Source organism: Pocillopora damicornis, chromosome 7 (assembly GCF_964200805.1).
Source record: "Pocillopora damicornis chromosome 7, jaPocDami1.2, whole genome shotgun sequence".
Taxonomy (NCBI): Eukaryota; Metazoa; Cnidaria; class Anthozoa; order Scleractinia; family Pocilloporidae; genus Pocillopora; species Pocillopora damicornis.
Genome location: NC_142676.1, coordinates 21405481 through 21424204, shown reverse-complemented (window position 1 = coordinate 21424204; position 18724 = coordinate 21405481). Strand labels below are relative to the sequence as shown.

The window sequence follows — 18724 nt, the reverse complement described above, 5'->3', positions numbered from 1 at the left end:
CAAATGTACCAAACAAACATGGCGGAAAGCGCTCAAAATGTCGATAAACAAAGTGAAGGAAGTTCTGTGAGTGAAACCATCAATAAGCAGGGGTGGTTATCTAAACGGAGTCGTCTTTCCAAACGCTGGGACAAGCGGTGGTGCTGTTTAAGGAAAAATGAACTAACTTATGGCTTAACAGCAGAGGTAAGCTTGAGTTCAAAGTTTAGCGTCAACTTGTTATCGACTTGAAAATGTGACGGTCATGCACGAGCTATGAAGTATGACTGATGTAGTGAAATTTAATAAAAGTTATTTTGGATAAAATATCTCTAGTTCTGCAGTTTGGAATCAACGTAGCGTCTTTAGAATGAAGGACTGACCTTAAGTCTGTTGTTTATACGAGTACATTCGTGAATTTCAACAAATTTCTTTAGACGATCATAGATCACGGTCCTTCGTACTCCAGGACTTTTCTGCAGGCTTTGGAGCTAATGGATTAAGATTGAAGTACAATACATATATTTTCATATTCCTGTAATTTATTTGAATTTAGGCTTATCTTTAATTTCATCTTGAGAGTAACTTGTGTCTCCTGATTTTTTAAGATTTGTAAATTAAAGTACTTGAGATTGCCACCTGAGGTTTCCGCTCACCCAAGTAGAGTATATTTGCTCTGTAAAAAGAACAGAAAATATAGTAATGAAATATAATAAATATCTAAATTATCTTGTTTTCCTGGGCTGTATACGGTAAGTTGTAGAACCTCATTTTTTTCCCCTTGGATTTGTGACTTGTGCACTTTGTGCTTGGGCCAAAAATCCGAGAGGAAAAACGGGGCCCGTAACATACAATACGGACCTCAGACTTGGGTAGTAGGAGGTATTTATTTGCCTCTGTGGAAGCAAATGTAAGTAAGTTTTTGATTTTATAAACCTGGCAGGCATGATGTTAAAACAAGTTAACTTAAATGTGAGGTGCATCTCGCTCTTTTAATTATAATTTACTATTGTTATCATTTGTAGAATCAAGAGAAAGTAGTTCTATTGGAGGGATGTGAGATGTCAGATTGCAACATTGACAAAAAACAGTTTGCCTTTAGAATAAAGCCCAGCGGAGGAAGACGCGTCTACTTTTTTTCAGCTGACAGCGAACAGGAACAGCAGGAGTGGCTGCAGGCAATATGCTTTGCTAAGGCATCAGGCAACATGGGGGATGGATCGCAAGCTTGTACAATACAATAACAGCTACAGTACTGTTATCAAACATCTTAGAAGCTTAATCTCAAGCTCAGAAAACTGTGAACACCAGAAATATTTTGAGAATGTTTTGTTTAAAGAAGAAATTAGGAAGATATAAGATACAAGTGTGTGAATAGGCCATCATTATTATATCACATTTCTCTGTTTGTAGGGAGATTTGAGACAAGTTGGGAGAGTTGAGCTGGGGATCTGGCATAACATTTTCAGTGCTGAGCCCCTTGCAGATCTTTGGCTTAGCTCAAGGCCTCACATCATGAGTGATGGAATGCTTGTGCTGAAATACTTATTATGAGGGCATGGTCACACACCATTGAAATACAAAACACAAGTGTTTTGTTATATAATTTGCTTTCTTTACCTGATCTTCAGTGCAGTTAGTCATGATGTGATGTATTTTTCATACACAACTCTCTGAAATATTCCAGGTGTTCACTGTTTGCTGAGTCTCTAAGAAAAGAATATTATTTTAAACCCAGCAGGAGAAAGAGGTCAAGTAAAACTTGATGGATGTTACACCTTAATTTATAATGAACATGTTATTAATGTTATTCTTTATATTTTATTCATCAATCTTGTACAAAGCTCAAGCCATTGGTTATGTATTGTAGGCTATATTTACTTTAGCTAGTTTGGAGTTAATTTAACCCTTTAAACCCGGTGAGTGATCATCATCTAATTTCTCTTTGCAGTAATACTGCTGAATCATTCATTAAGATCATGAGAATATAGGAAATGATCACCAGCCTAAGAAGCTTTGATTGTTAGACAAATTCTTGTTGTGAGTACCAAAAGAAATGTGAAGAGAAGAGTGTTAAGAATGTGGATACTGGTGTTAAGGTTTAAAGTATTCACATATTTATGAATTAATGTTTGTAAAAATGAAAAAAATCTTGGGATAAATTTTTTATTGTCTTTGTTAATTTGCCCTGATTGAGTGGGATTTAAAAAAAAAAACATGGATGCTCTTGCCATTCTATTAGATATTTCCCTGCACCTCCCCAAAGCCTTTCTTCAGGTTATCTTAACAGTTGGGTTGTACTTATTTATACCCCCTGGTGGAGAGACACAATGACCTAGCCAGGTCTGGAAGCAGGACACCTCCCTCCTTCCCCCTTAGTGTGCAAACTGGTAGGAAGATAAGTGGGTAATGGATAAGTCTCCAGGAAACTGTAGATGCAAATTCTTGAAGAAACTGTTGTAAGAAATGCTATTGGAACTGTATGTAAATGAACTGCAGGACTGTGAAATGAGATACAATTAGAATTTACTGCTCAGAAAACATTAATTAACAGATTCTTATGTAACTTTCACACTGATTGTGAGTAGAAAGCTTGCCAGCTTTAAATGTTTGGATTATTCTGCATATTTACTTTAACTGACAATGGAAAAATTATCTTTCTCATTAAAAGAAACATATTTATTATTTTACCAATAACTTTTTGTTTTTGATGCTCTTGTTATTATGTGCCATGAAAAAAACCTTCCTCAAACAATTCAAGGCAACCAATTTCTTTTAATGTCAACTGTAATCAATATCCATGATGTGAAAAACTAACTTGTGCTGTACTTTCATTTGCTTGTGAAACCAGGAATGATAAAGCTTTCACGAGAAAATAAGGAGAACGTGTCGGTGTAAAGAGGACTAAACGTGCTTTGTTCTACGATACACTTCGGTGTTATTACGACATTTGCAACACTTCGTACATTACAATGCATTCCAATAAAGGTTACTCTCATTTCAATGCGTTAAAAGTCACTTACACCATATATCAACAGTAAATACCGGAAGAACACCAAATAGAAATGGCCAGTAAAATTAACCTGACATGGGTTAAAGGGCAGATTCATTTCCGATCGAGTTTTCGAAACGGGTAACAATGAAAAATGAAAAAATTAAGAAATTTTAAGGCTTAATTAAAGCAAAAAACAGCTTGGTAATTCGGTAAGTGCCTTCAGTAATTTCCGTTGAGTGGTCTTAACCCTTAAAATTCCAAGATCAAATTATTAATTCTCCCTCAAGTTGTAACACATTTTTTTGTAACGTAGTAATGAGAATTTGGTGTTAGATTAAGATAACTTCTAACTGTTTAAGTTTGAATATTCTCATTACCTATTTGCTGGATAATGTAAGGATATTATAGGGAGAAGTTTCATGTTGATCACTTTTGGGAGCTAAAGGGTTAACAGGAGGCGAAGATTTCTTGTCTGTAAGTGACAAACTTTCAAATTGTGATGACTGTATTGGACGTTAATTAGCTGACAAGAACGTTTTAGATTTTTAGATTGAATTTACGTTAGAAGCAGCATTTTAAAAATCTTTTTAAAACGACCTAACATAAATCCTGGTGAAGATTCACTTAAAGGGGATAAAGTTGATTTGTGCGCAATTTGACTGATGGCACGTGCGCACAAATTTTATATCTCCCATCATTCCGCTCGCGCGCCATTAGTTAGACGACTAAATACGCTTTTCATTTTCTCACAGCAAAATTTTTTTGTTTATATTTTGATTAAAAAATCAGCAAAGCTAGATCTGAAACGTGAGGTCTTTTGAAGCTGGACGTAATACTCCGAGAGGTCAGGAGAAGATGTGCTTTTGAAGGAGTCTGGTGCAGACTTTCGCGATAGTGAGTAAATCAGTGGAAACACTCAGACACGTAATTTTGTGGTTATCTCTTCTAAGTGGATTCTCTTCGCGTTTTCGACTGCTGGAATTTTATTCCTACATTGAAAATTCAAGATTACTTTTGATTCGAAGTTTCCTTCCTTCCAAAATCGTACTGAGAGCTACTTAAAGATAAAACTGCTTTGCTCTTTAAAATAAAGTTTGAAACTACAATTTAGAGCTTGAAAGAAATAATTGCAAGTCCAGTGCAAAGTTGAGTCCGTTTGATTTACCTTTGGGGTTTTGTGGTCATCGACATAAACCCACCTTCATCTCAAAAAAAGAGAAAAAATAGCCATAGACTACCGAAAAGGATTTTCTTCATTTATTTACCCAAAAGTTATATTTTCGTTGTATGCAATGGCGGAAATTGTGAGATGAACTGATGTTGCAATTCGTATTGTGTCAGTTGTATCTAAAGCTTTGATTTTTTCCGGTTAATATTCTTTCTTAAAATACCGCCCAAAGAATTCAAGAAATCGGCGAAAAATTCGTTAAGCTAAAGAATAAGGGCCCTGCAAAAATTTCCTGCTTGGTTTATGACGCGGCACGAAACAAATAAACACTGATAGTATGCAAATGACTGCAAACTCTACAAGTAGAAGAAAAAAATTTAAACATTATCAAATTTTTCTTGCAACCCCAAATTAAAGGATTTTTTTGTTTATTCCACTCGGAATTCGGTTATGAAAACAAATAACCGTGTATTTCATCCCCAAGAAAAAAAAGTAAACATCCACTACAAGAAGAAATTTTTGTTTGCCGGACAAAAGTTTAAAAAGACAACCTGTCGTTCGGCATCCATGTTGCATTTGTGGATGTTGCAGTATTATGGTATTTTTTCGCGTGTCTAATTGACTACTTATTGCTGTTATCTGATGAGTTATTATAACGTCGCTTCACATACCGAAAATTGACGAAATAACTTTTTTTTTTGCTCTAAGAGGAACGAAAGAAGACATATTAATTTCGTCATGTTTTGTTTGATATCACTTTTGTTCTGGAATGACATCTCTACCTTAGATGTCTCGACAGATAAAAGCGGCTTACAGAAATCCTATTGAGTGAGCATTTGCTAAAACAATCAGTCTAATCTGCTCTTGACTCACTTTAAATTTCCTTTACATAGAATATGCTATGAATATGCTATGAATGAGAGGGACAGACGAATTCAGCCGATTCATGAAGCCTTGTCTTCCGATGGCGATGATTCACGCAGATTTCGTGGGAATGAAAAAAAAACCGCTTTGACGACAAATTCCCACGAGCAGTTTACGGAGAATAAGAATTGAGCAAAGAGAAATCCAATACTATTTGATATTGGTATTCCATTAGATAAAGTAGCCATAATTCGAAGAGTCTGTAACAGGCTCAACTTAGGATTATCCATCAAAACAAAGCATGTAATCAATAATCCAAAATTCCATGGTACCACTGCCCTGAAAATGTCTAAAATGTTCCCAGCTTTAAAGTTTTGATTCATTTTTTTTTTGTTGAGCTTCAGTAGGTGTACAAAATTGAAGTGACCTAATAGGTTTTATTCGTGAGATCGTAAGGATCCTTGATATGACTACCATTGGCGCTATATGTGGAAATTTTGACACTGTTCACCCATATCAAATCTTGGAGCTTGATCCCTGGAATTCGAGAAATTGTGACCATTCAGATTGTACAAAATAAAAGCTTATATGCAAGATAAAAGGAAAAAGATGAGGTAAAATTGAGAGTTTCACGAAGAAAACCGAACTGGCGTGACGCGCGCTCAGACGTTGTTTAATTTGTAAGCTTCACTATATAGCAAGTGACGTAAATGATTTTCGCGCGTGCGAGTGACAGTGTTTTGTCGTGTAGCTCAAGAAAATCGAATTTTGAACATTTTTGTGACCAAGATGGCATTACAGCATTACCTTCTGGTGTTTTTTACATATTTTAAAACGTAAAATATTTTTTTTGGAACCGGGCTTACGAACAGAGAGAGCTCGTGGAAATATCATGATGAAAGTTAAATATAGCCTTGTTATAATAAATGACAGACAAGTTGATCAACTTACGCTCATCTTAAGGTTCAAGACAAAAGAAGGAGTAATTTTTTTTAGCAAATAACGTTCATGATTTTACGTGCGATCTCTGTATCATAACTTACTAACTCGTTTCATTGCATTGAGTCTGTGTTCGGTTTTCACAGAGTGACGATTTCCCCTGCTGATTGTCCTAACATGAAGTACTTGTTAATATTCGCTACTTTAGTCTGCGCCGAATTTTACATTTGCGATGCAGGGATAGACATTGGAAATCAAGTGAGAAAACTTCTATCATTTAAAAGAACACATGAGTAATTCAGAAATCATGGCATTGCTCTTTTTAAAGGCTAAAAAAGCTATAGAAGTCATCATACGTTGCGGATTAGTTCTGCATCCAACAGTTCCTATATGGAACAACTCACTTCAGCTTTCACAGTAGATCAACTGTTTGAATAACCTTCCATTTGTTTTATACTTTCAAAGCAATAACAGACAGAATGATTTTCACAGTTTTTTATTGCATTGTATTGTTCTTCAGGGGAAATGTGCTATACCTGGAAATCCTATTAACATCAATGTTCACGGAGGAGACGGGACAAAGGTAAAACCATTTTTAATGTTCCATAGTTAGTACTTCACAAAAGAACTTTAAAAGACAAAAAAATCATTTTTACGAAAGATTTGCTGTATTATCTTGCGTGGAATTTTTGTCTCCAACTCTAGGTTTTTTGCCAAAATGTAATCATAGCGACGTCTTTGAATGCGCTTTCGCAAGAGTCTTTGTCCTCAGTAGCCGTGGTAGTCCTTTGTATAAACTGGTCAAAGACGTCTTGAGATACTCGTTTCCCAGTATGAATGAACCTTTTTAAAAGAGATTAGGATCAGCCAAAAGGAGAAGAGGATTATGAAAGATGGAGTGGATTAAAACGGATTTTATCTGAGATATTTAGGCTTAATTTCTTAAGACCTACAAGCCATAACATATTTTAGATCTTCAAGTTATGTTGACGCACTTTTGTAGTTTAGTATGGTTAATTTTGTTTGTCCTTAAGTCAGCCGTTAACATTAAGGAAACACGGTTTGTGTTTTCTATTGTCTAATACATCACAGGCTGGTAAGGGCGAAAAAGGAGACAAGGGGGACCCTGGGTCAAAAGGAGATAAGGGAGATAGTGGAGCCGCTTCTTGCAAATGTCCATTGCAGGTAACAGATATTTTTTGAAACTGTTTGAGGATCGTACGTGATACCTTAATGTGGAACGGTATTCTAATTTTTTTCTAGCTTCGATTACGGGGAAAGTTTCTATTTCTTGCTTGCGAAGAACTAACATATATGATCATGACCTTTTATTTGAATACTTTTAAACTTGAAAGTTTAATAGCCTGCTTATCAAATTTGAAAATCTCAATCTGGGGGTTAATTGGAGTTCTTCATGTATCCAATCACAGCTTTAAATATTGTGACCAAAATATTTGCAAGAAAATGTGACCATTTTACAGCGTGGAACTTTTGATCGTTGTTTTTCATCGCCTCATATTAATTCTCTTGTTTTCATAGGATCCAACAAAACCATCCGCACACCTTGAAGGTGCCAACAAAGGGGATGTAACCTATCAAGTAAATAAAGGTATATACATTTCATTCTATGAGATAGCTGGATATCAAGGGGGAAATGAATAAGGACTATTTAAAACCTTCTGATCTGACTATTTGCACAAAGTTTAGCTGTTGTTTAACAAATTCACGTCCTAAACAATTCTCAATTTAGCGGAACCTTTTACCTGAACATTTTTTTTTTGTTTATAGCGTCGAGAAGACCGAGAGCAAACAATGGAAGGACAATTGTTGCATTAATCAAACCTCTTACAGAGAAAGCCTGAAGCCCACGGATTGCGTAAAACCGTGGTTTGGGTTAGACCTCGAGTAAATAACGGGCCTTATCTATTTCAAGAATCGTTAGCTTATAATCAGTTTTTTTAAGTTTAAAAGGGTTTTTCGACGATATCAAAACACAGTAAGTGTAACTTGATAAATTGTACGGAATTGCAGTATCCTCCTAATACGTCCTATACTGCTCACAAAGGTCAGATAACTACTGGAGGATTTGTATATTCGGGTCAATGTTTGAAAATAGTTATAGGGAGGGAGAGGGGCGGAGGGCGGACTCAGGAGACTCGTTTCTCAATTTTGATATCATGCACCTGCGGATTTTTTGTTTTTGTAACCTATTGATATATTCCGTTTTCGGTTGCAGTGATAAAGGACTGGACCTTAAGTGCACCGTACAGTCATCTCGCAGGTGGTATGAAATACCGAGATGGAAAACTCACCTTGCCCATCTCAGGAAGGTACTACATCTACGAGCAGATCTACTACCGTGGCTACAGAGGCAAACCAGTCAGGATTTCTCTCCTGGTTAATAACAAAGTGGTCGCCATGGTACATCCTCCTCAGACCCTACGAAAATCTGAATTCACTTTTTCAACTGGAGGCGTCTTCTACCTGAAGGCTGGTGACGTCATCACTGTCGCAGCTACACAGTATGTAGGGATTGCCTACATGCATACCTACCACAGCTTCTTTGGCGCATTTTTGATTTGAAAGAAGTCATTTTTCGCGATGTTCGCCAATGAAGATTGTGATTCTATTGTTGTTTTTGGTGATGCATTAAAAGTTGATCAGTGAAAATGATGTCTTATTTGGTTAGTTTGCGCTTTTGGACCAGCTATTGTTTATCGCCTAGGGTGGGGTGGGGAATTTGGGGGGGGGGTTCACACGGGCTTCAGGGGAACGGGGGTAAGATATTCGTCACCAGCGAAGCACTAAGGGGGAGTATAGAAAATTGACTGCCAACGAGGGGGAAGGGGAGGGGGATTCATAAGATTATCTCAGAGCTTTATGGGGTGAACGGGTAAATGTTTTAGGGACACAACCAAAATCCTCTGATTCCCACAAGTGGTTAATAATGAGAAGTCCCTCGACGGGTTAAGTGTCGCAGAGGTTGGCCTTATCTCACAGTTTTACACACACACCAAGCCTGTAAAAATTATTGAATTTTGATCTTGAAAAGTTTTGTTCATCCAATTTGCGATAGAGTCAGACATCTGACGAAAACAGAGTAGCCGGTAGCATAAGTGGCAATGTCAGAACAACAAAATCTTAAAATGTGTGTTAATGAAAATTTCATTCCCCTATTTACACACTTAATTAAAAGTAAGGCAGCCTTACTGTCTTCCCAACCAAGTCTTGCGGGCGAAATTTGGATAACAACTCTGCATGATATGGATTCAACGACTCAAATGGAAAAGAACGCTATAATTAAAAATTGTTTAGAAATGTGTTATCTTGAAACGAGATTCCTTGCAAAAGTTTCGATACCCTCGTCTACATTTTCTTCAAAGTCTGAGATCCATGGATGGTTCAATGCCTTGAAAGCAGTGACTCGCTTGTGAGGATAAACCACCAACATTCGTTTCACAAGATCTTTTGCGTCATCCGACACTCGGTCCCAGTAGCGCGCAGGCAAGCTGTAACATCCCTCCACAATAAGTAACATCAGTTTCCTATCATCGCTGTGCCAAAATGGAGGATATCCCACGAGTAATAAAAACAGAATTACTCCGCATGCCCATATGTCAACCGCTGGACCGATAGGGTCTGCTAAGATTGTTTCCGGCGCAAGATAGAGAGGCGTGCCCTCCGCTGTACATTTGATGACGTCACAGTCGTCCGGAAGTCGCCGCGCAAGTCCAAAATCTGTAAGTTTTACGACGAGTTTCCCATCTCTCTTTTCTAGAAGGATATTATCAGCTTTAATGTCTCGATGAACAATCCTTTTCCGGTGAAGATACTTGAGGCTTTCAATGAGCTGAAAGATAAACATCGCAAAGAATGAGTGCGAACAAGATGCATTTCTTCCTCTAACGACTGAATAGTTGTAACGCGACAGCTATCAAGCGAACGATCAGCCCAGTGCATTTAGTGGCCAGATGTTTTTAAAGAATGTTTAATGATGTGAAATCTCTGTGAAATGAGTATTTTTTTTTTTATAAGGAAACGAGAAGCGTGATGCGCATTTGTTATGATTCTTGTCAACAAGGCTTGATAAACGCTTTAACTTCCAAATAATGAAAGAAAAAATCTTAAATCCTGGTTCTTAGTTTCGAGAAATGTTCTCCTTATTTTTATCGTCATAGCTGAATGTCCACATCTGCAAAACTTGGAACCCAAGATATGTAATAAATTACTTAACAGCCGGAGCAAAGATCTAAGGGATTCCTCTTGTCTCACCTGTTCCATCATCCCTCGTGTTTCTTCTTCAGAGAAAACAATCTTATTTACAATTTCGTCCAAAAGCGTTTTTCCGTTTACGAGTTCTAACACCACCCAAATGTGGCCGTTTCCGTAAAAGCGTTTGTATAATGAGACAATGTTGCGATGCTGCAAAGTCCTCCAAATTTCCACTTCGTTGTTTATAACCTCTCTGTCAAAATTAGCCTCTTCAGTTTGAAATTCCTTCACTGCAAAACATTCACCTGTCTTTCGCTCCGTGCATTTAAACACTTTAGCAAAGGTTCCTTGTGCTATGAAGTCTTTCATTTCAAAATCTTGACAAAATGTCCGTAGCTCTAAGCTCGCCATGTTAGACTAATGGCTAATGCTGTAAGGAACTGTTGAATCCTGCAAAATAAACAAGTCGATGAGCCTCTTGGTGTTTTATTTACCCCTCAGCGAGTGAATAAGTCTTTTATAATAGAGATGGGTTGAATCGTATCGCTTCATTACAATCATCACGTCCTTCACAAGAAAGAAATGCTCTCAGACCGAAGCCTCAGCGATGTGACGTTGGGTCCCTCAGTAATAAATGTCGCCTCAGGTGTTAGTTACGGCAGATAAGTCGGCAGGTGGCGTCAATCTTCGATGTTGTCGCGTTAGTCAATAAATGGCCTTGGGCTTAATTTTTTTTTTATTTCGCAATTTCGCAAGTTAAGAACGCATTCACGTACATACGATTTTCAGGAATAATTAGTTGAGCACATTTAGATCTATATCTGTGTGTGTCAATAGAGCTTGGAATTTCCAAACTGGCTCGGTGACCAAATAATCGACGCAGTGGCTTGGGTTTACAAAGATAGAGTAAGATGGTATCTATAAACCTGTTACAAATCGCGATTGTGAAAGATTGAATTGATTGAATCAAGAATTATGCTTAATTTTGATTTGCAAGAGAAACAAGTATATGATTGATAACTGCGCCGGTGTTTTGATACTCGCGGAAGGAAACCATTCCAACACGATCACAGAAAAGCAATACTTACTCAAAGAGGAATCGATGTGATCATTAAGCCAATTAGGTCTAAACCTTGGTCTTAGTTAAAAATGAACTTCACAAGTATATCGAGTCGATCTTACCTCTGAGCGATAAAGAATTGTTTTGTAGATTCACGCGTGTCACTCTCTGCTTTATATACAAGCACGTTTTATCTTGAAGCACGTTTCTACATATGGAACATGTTTCAATGCATCAACAACATTATCAAGTGACCGAAGAACTGAGTTATTTCATGACCTCCCAGAATTTACCGGCGAGCGAGATTCTTTGTAACTTTGTGGTAGCTGTGAGGCGCTCTTGCGGTTTCACGAACGCTCTGGCATAACTTATTCATTGATATGACAGTTGTGGCTGACTTTTAGCCCTTGATAAGGAAACCACTAAGTGCGTGACGCAGCCGCCTTACGGAACACTGGTCACATTACCAGACAATTAACAACAGCATGACACGCCACAAACAGCCTTGAACGGAAGGCACCCTTAAAATATTGCACGACTCAGTCAGAAGTCTAGCATGCAATACTTGTCGTCTTCACGTATAAAAAAAAATTTGTCTCGTCAGGAGGGTAAAATTCGTGTTTCTTCGCTATGTTATTCAAGCATCACAAGTAACGAAGCGGAAACAAGTAATACATTAAGTACTGATAAAATCACGGATTACTTTCTCTAGATTTTGTATAGTTCCGTCTTAACAGCATTCTGTTAAGAGATTTAACTTTTTTGATAACAAACTGGATTTAACTGTTCAACTGAATGTACCTACTCGGAATGTTACTGCATTTTAACGCTGATTTGTACAAGTAGTGATGTGCTATTTTAGTATTTGAATAAAAGCAATTACAAGGGCGGTAACTTGATTCAGTTGATCTAAATTTAGAAGGTTTACAAACAGCAGTGAACCAGAGAATATCGGTGTATGTCTAACTACAATCAAGAAATCACTGGAACTTTCAGGTTTTCCTCGGCTACACGTAGTAAACATCAACCCAACTTCTTGACTCTCGACTCAAGCTGTTGATTTGCAGAGACGTTCTTGTAAGTTTTTAAGAATTCATTACGAGGAACAATCAAAAAGTGTTCTTTCTAGCCAAATCTTAAAAGATGCTTTGTCGACCGATAAGTGTTGTGGCTGAGTCATTATTTTGCTTATTAGGTCTATTTTTTCTATATATTTGTGATACACTTTGTAGTCCGTGTGTGGGAATGCAAACAAAAACAATCCATAACATCATTTGATAGGTTTTTCGGACACATTGCCTGGGGTGAAACATGGCTCGAAACAAGAAAATGAAACAATCTGAAAGGGGTCATTCTGGATGATACCGCGGTATATTGTTAATGTATTATAAAAAGGAAAAAAACAAACAAACAAAAGAGAAAGCGTTAACATTTTCCGGAGTTTAGCATCGGCTAAAAATACGGCGAACTTTAGTCTGCAGTGCGGCTTTATAAATCACGGTGAGACAAACTGGAAAATTTGGAAAGGAGGAAATTACATAAATTTGAGCTATTTGTAGTAATTTTATTCAGAGACGCGTAACACCCTTTTTAATGGAAAAAAGACAAAGCATTAAACGGGAACAGAAAAGTAGCAGTTTTCGCCATATTTGTGGCATACCGTTAGATGTGATATAAAAAAACTCTAATAAGAGCGTGTGTCAAGCTCTTCAGACAGGATATGTCTCGTATCTTTGCTATGCTATCTTCCGTGACTGTTGAAAGAAATTCCAAATAAAGAGGAAAGATTATCCTCTAAAAATCACCTCAAATCCCTCGTTAGATAACTTAACGGAGAGGCTTAAGACAGTTCTGGGGGTCCTAATGACCAAATCCAATAAGCTGTTCAGCTGACTTTCAAGTAATTCATTGATCAGTAACAAATTTATAAGAATATTACCGAGGTCTGGTATATTCAAACGTCAATTTCTTTCCATATATACTTGAACTTGGCAATGGCTTCAGGTGGAGATAAAGGATGAAACGTGAGTAATCTTTATCGAAAAGGTCTGTTTGTTTATTATTTTTGTCGTCGTAGAGTGGGTTGTGAATTGACAAACCAAAGAGTAGCACAGAAAGAGCCGTATTTCCATAACAATAGGGGCGAAAATTTCAATATTACGCTGGCTGTGAACAGTATTATTTGTGTAAACATTTGATTAAGTACAAGCAAAAAATAAATAAAAGGGAAAATATTGTTGGTGCATGCGACCTTTCCTTTTCTCGTCACGTACCCTTTGCCTTAAAACCTCTCATGACTTAAGCTCTCCCACTCACTCGCAAATAAAATCACGCAAATTATATTCAGACATGCCACTCCTCTTCACTTGATGAGCAATCTTAACAAGGTTCGGCTTCTAAAGTGACTTTGAAAGGCGTACCATCGTCTATTCTTGGAGTTGTTATCTGAAATCTTTGAATAGAAATTTAATTGATTTCCATCAGATAACCAACCGCGCTTTGGTGTTATCAGTGTCACATTGAACTTCATTCCTAAACGAAACAATATGCATGTTCATGATCGAAATTTAATCATTTTCAGGTACGTCAAGACAGAGCTTAATCCTCCCTTCCCCACCCTCATCCTGTCTAAAAATGGAAAACGCCCTAGCACATATACTCATGCCATGTTTGCACATAACAGTTTCCTCTGGAACTTGTTTGTTATCATTGAACATGTTATTAAGACTTTTGTCACGTTTTGTGCCTCAATCACATTACTTTTACAGTCTTCTTCATCCTCAGTTATTGTTGGTCCTTCTTGATTTATCATTATCAATTCTGTATTTCTCATTTTAAGAACTAAATATCTTACAATCTTGAAGGTTGAGAAATGATTCGAAATGACTCTTGCAAGTCATGTTCTACTAAGTCAATTGTTCTAGTGATCATGTTATTACACTAATGAAGCAAAAGAATGATCCTTCCAGGTGGATTACAAATTTTAGTAATTGCAAGTTTTCATTAGATGAATTGTAATTGGCGAAAGTGCGGTTGGGAATCCTTCTGTGATAGAGGATCGAATCTGCTAACATCTCGAATTCCAGAAAGAGGGACTTTCGATGCTCGTCGAGTTTGCTTGAAATTTTCGAAAATTAAGTTATTGTATCTGATGAGTCTCTGGCCGAGACGCAACGCCACTTCATACCGGCCACGAAGTTTCTCAGCGTTCACTATTGCCGAAAAGAAGCTTACAAGATTCAGGCCTCGACGGGATTCGAAACCGTGCCTCCCGGATACTGTTGGAGCGCTTTTAGCAACTGAGCTACGAAGCCACACGCTGATAACGAGGCAAATTCAGGACGGTTGTTCTTTACGAAGAGGAATTTATCTCATTACAAGTTTTTATCACACTTAGCTGTGCTACGTATCTAAACACACAGAAAGCGCATTTGATATTTGGTAATCCAATGTTTTAAGGCTATTTTATTAAAATGAAACAATCCCAGCCTCGCAAGGGATATCATAGTTGCGGTTTTCTTCGCGGTAAATCTTGAAATGACAGGCAAATACTTTTCATTTCTTGGTTTAGGTGGTCTGCTAACAATAATATTTTTCCAAAGGTGATAATTTAGACCACATAAGGCTTCCAATTGGAACTTTTACATCCCCAACCTGATAAAACAAAACAAAAGATGCAGGTGTCAAACCACGAAGTTGAAAGTGGGAGAGAAGGATTGTGAAACTTGATTATGCGGTATAATCCACTCTCAATTCATTGTGATAAAACGCTAATCTAGTGTTGAACATAATGATCATGTTACTCGTAAGCCCCTTGAGCTAGTGGACCTTATCGGCTCATAATAATAGTTGGTCTATTAATACAACATGGACACGTTATTATCGGATGATACGCATTATTTCTGGGGCAAAGGTTACGATGGAAGAGTCGCCAGGCAGTCTGTGAAGCTTTGCATAACTCATTCTCTCCTTAACCAAATGAAACACAGAACTTTTAGAAGAATAGCACATTTCCTATGTAAAATGTTTCCTTGCTTAATGGTGTGGAAATAATTATCTTTGTGGAAAAGAGATGAGAAAGGGAGAGTGAAAATGGAAGTGTTGTACAACCTTGCGTTGGATGAAAAGCATTAAAGACAAAACAAAAGAACAGGCGGTTACGCAGTTTAAGCACCCGACTTGTTGCTTCGTTGAATGATGACAATCAACCTTTTTTTTTTCCTATAAGCGGAGCAAAACCCTTTAAAGATTTCAAAGGACCGCCGTCAAAAATGATGTATGATTGAAACCCAACGCACGCGAACTAAAATGACCAACTGTAAAGGTTGAAAGTATTGATACCTTTAACATGTTCAACTTTTGCATCTTATATCCGTTACAAATGGGAATTAATTGTGGAAAAGGGAGAGCAATAGATCACTTGCTATAAATCAAATAGAGACAGGGATATTACCGACTCTGAAGTCACTAGCTCCTTTCATGCGCGGAATCAACTCGAACTTCAATCTTCGACAACAAAGCGAAGCGATACAAGGAGATGCCACGAGATCCGATGTGGTACGTTCTTGAAACCGATAAATTGGAAAATTAAAGGCAAACACCTGACAGTAGAAACGCAGGCACCGAAAGCACTCAGTTTCAGAAACGAAGGCACCGAAAGCACTCAGTTTCAGAAACGCAGGCACCGAAAGCACTCAGTTTCAGAAACGCAGGCACCGAAAGCACTCAGTTTCAGAAACGAAGGCAAAACTTAAAAGATAATCGGTGCAATTTCTATGCCGAAACATCTTTACAGATGCACACAATAGATTATGACCGAGGAAGAAAAATCTCCCCTCTATGAAAAAAAATTGAAGGTCAAACAAAATGAAAGAAACTGTAAAAAGCTACATATAAGGAGCTTCATTTTTTTAGACTTCCTAAAAAAATGTTTCCATGTAATCTGCTTTTACCGGATCATCATCAAAACGGCCTATAGCAAGTGGATCAAAGAAAGTATGCGTTTAGATCAGGTATTCAAATCAAATTAGATGCTAATGAAAGAAGGAAGCTTGTATACGAAATCGAATTAAATCCCTTATTGCGTTCAACGTTGGACAACGCGTACTTTGGATGTCGTTTTTCAGTCCCACGTGTCTTATGACATCCCGCGGGTATTGATCTGAAGCTAGACTGTTTCCAGGCTGGACTGTTTCAACTTTTCGACGCCATGTTGGACTGACTGACACACGTGACCTCGATCTCACGCGGGTATATATATTTATATGTACGCCTTGGGAAAATATATATATATATATATATATATATATATATATATATATATATATATATATATATGAAATGCAATTATTTGATCGAATGACATAAGTTACTACAAATTAGGACTGTGAGGGGCGCCCCCATTACATTCTATTATTTTTCTTGCAAGACGTGGGAATAACAGTTTTGCAGCTTTGCAAGGACACTTGAAGATTTTGATTTGGGATCCAAAGATTTTGGCTGGGTTAAATAAAATTTACCTGATTCCCCCTAAGGCCCTTTAGTAACCTCAGTTATGACCCCTTCCCCCCCTCGTTAGCAGCCATCATATAGTTCGCCTTTATGCTCTGTTGGGGACGACTGATACCCCCTCTGTTCCTTCTGAAAACCATGTGACCCCCCCCCCCCAAAAAAAAAAAAAAAGAAAAAAGAAAAAAAAGAAAAAAAGACTTTCTTATTTCCGTGATATTAATTGCAATGGAACAATATCTGTAATCCACTGAAAATTCTTTTAGCATTGTGTTGAGGTTATATTGTCTGCCAGACTTTCATTTGTTTTACTAGATTATCATCGAAAAAAAGGCATGCAAATTCTTAAAACCCTGGTAACGTATTAACTATTCTTTGGTTCCTATTTGTTTCAAGGACAATAGAGGTCATTTTAACTTATTTGTTTTGCCTCTGACTTTGTAGGCACCCTTTGTTGACTTAGAAACGAAAGCACATGGACCGAATAAAGGTATTGCGATAAAGTTCTATTTGACATATATTGACCAGTTTTGAACTGATTTTTAGAAAATGTAAACAACTGGAGAAAAAAAAAAAAAGAATACACTGAGCGTGAAACAGGGCTGAAAGACGGAAGCTGTTGTCACTGGATATGTAGAAACTACGTTATATCAAACTTTCTGTGGAAACAAAAAAACAGCTTAAGTTATTGCATGTATACAATCTCGCTCACTTCAATTCGATTACTTTAGTGCAATTCCCGCTCGATAGAACTAAGAACATCAAGTTGCCTTGAAGAGTATTGCCAGTCATTTTCTGTTTTTTCGAACTGTTTGTCGTTGCATTCTTCAGTTTTATTCGGCGTTATTGATACAGGGAGCTCTAGGTGACGAATGACGACGTTGAAAGGAAATTGTTTCGCGTTGGAGCGGGTAGAAGCCGGTTAAAGTTTAGCGATTTTGTTTTTACCTGTGTACCATATCGATCAGGAAGTGGCGATATTTATTACCTCGATGGAAGTTACAGAAGTCAACACTAATAAAATGAGATACAAAATATTTTAAAAAACATGAGGGTTAAGATAAGAAAGACAAGTCTTTGGAGACCGACTGGCGTCTTCCTTTTGTATTTTAAGAGTGGAAAAGTTAAAGTCCAGTCGCTCAAGATTAGTTTTGTTTACAGAGCTTCTGACAACAGGAACAGAATCTAAAGGAGCCGCCTCACAGCCATAAATAGCCAAATTTAAATACGAAGTACAGCATCGACACGAAACATTCTTCATTCTCAAGTGATTCTCAAGAGATAGCAACTGCATTTAGAACTGCATTTAGGGAATCCGGCAAAGAAGTTGTTCTGGAATTATTTGGTTTGTAAAACTCTCATCCAACTTAAACAAGAGAACGTAAGTTACAGAAGTTAAAGAGCTTTTATCGTTCAGTAATCTTTAGTTAAGGCATTTGGATTACACTTATTGAAATAATAATGATACTAAAAACAATATGAAAAATAATTAGTAACACAGTCATCTGTAACACGGTAAACTGACGGAATCGAGACGACAGTAATGGGACTAAACACAAAATTTTGGAACTCAGGATCACGATGGACACTGTTTAAGTAAGTGACGGAGATGCATCCCGGGAAAGCGAAACTTTGTCAGCGACAGAATTGTTTAATTTACTGTCATTATTGCATATAGTTGACCGATCGGCTGGATTTAAAAATGAAAAATGAAAATATTCGCTGTTACGTTTCCACTACCACTGATTCCGAAATATGATACAAAAAGAAGACGGATATACCTCTTTTCGAAACTGGTCTACACTGGTAATCGCTTTGGCTTCAGTCGCATTTTCGCGGAACTTTTGTGCACGCATGAGAGTCTTAAGTCTGACAAGCCGTCGTTTGTGTGTTTAGTAGCTATCGATAGCTAAGTTTCAGTTGTCCGAAAATGGTCTTGTTAATGTCCTTGCTGGGCATTCCTAGCTCAAACTAAAGTCAGAAAGTCACTTACTACATC

General features: G+C 37.4%; 4 protein-coding genes across 8 annotated transcripts in view; 3 read left to right on the top strand and 1 right to left on the bottom strand.

The window, feature by feature from the left end:
• The first annotated feature begins 3 nt into the window (after positions 1 to 3).
• LOC113677583 (sesquipedalian-1) lies at positions 4 to 2673 on the top strand. The gene is made up of 2 exons (XM_027194402.2): positions 4 to 186; positions 1005 to 2673. The coding sequence occupies exons 1-2, from the start codon at positions 4 to 6 to the stop codon at positions 1221 to 1223; spliced, it is 402 nt and encodes a 133-aa protein (XP_027050203.1). The 3' UTR covers positions 1224 to 2673.
• Positions 2674 to 5957: 3284 nt separating this feature from the next.
• LOC113677558 (tumor necrosis factor ligand superfamily member 15) lies at positions 5958 to 8615 on the top strand. Its single transcript, XM_027194376.2, has 5 exons — positions 5958 to 6203; positions 6466 to 6528; positions 7038 to 7130; positions 7485 to 7554; positions 8182 to 8615. The coding sequence occupies exons 1-5, from the start codon at positions 6123 to 6125 to the stop codon at positions 8526 to 8528; spliced, it is 654 nt and encodes a 217-aa protein (XP_027050177.2). The 5' UTR covers positions 5958 to 6122; the 3' UTR covers positions 8529 to 8615.
• A 468-nt stretch (positions 8616 to 9083) lies between these two features.
• LOC113677582 (calcium/calmodulin-dependent protein kinase type II subunit alpha) lies at positions 9084 to 11612 on the bottom strand. 3 transcript variants are annotated; one of them, XM_027194401.2, is made up of 3 exons: positions 11340 to 11612; positions 10218 to 10607; positions 9084 to 9795 (listed from the first exon to the last, which is right to left on the bottom strand). In XM_027194401.2, exons 2-3 carry the CDS (start codon positions 10566 to 10568, stop codon positions 9268 to 9270), a joined length of 879 nt encoding a protein of 292 aa, XP_027050202.2. In that variant the 5' UTR covers positions 10569 to 10607; positions 11340 to 11612; the 3' UTR covers positions 9084 to 9267. The 3 variants fall into 3 exon arrangements, with proteins under 3 accessions (XP_027050202.2, XP_089067439.1, XP_089067440.1); XM_089211313.1 differs by having other exon boundaries at positions 11246 to 11371; XM_089211314.1 differs by lacking the exon at positions 11340 to 11612 and having other exon boundaries at positions 10218 to 10714.
• Positions 11613 to 17026: 5414 nt separating this feature from the next.
• The window catches only part of LOC113677549 (uncharacterized), a 39706-nt gene continuing 38008 nt past the window's right edge, over positions 17027 to 18724 (top strand). The window contains exons 1-2 of one of the 3 annotated variants that reach the window (XM_089211276.1): positions 17027 to 17081; positions 17170 to 17215. The gene's annotated coding sequence lies outside the window, so the exon portion shown is untranslated. Of the gene's footprint in view, positions 17082 to 17169; positions 17216 to 17978; positions 18107 to 18216; positions 18322 to 18724 lie in introns of those variants that run through there. The other 2 variants (XM_089211273.1, XM_089211274.1) reach the window with 2 other exon arrangements.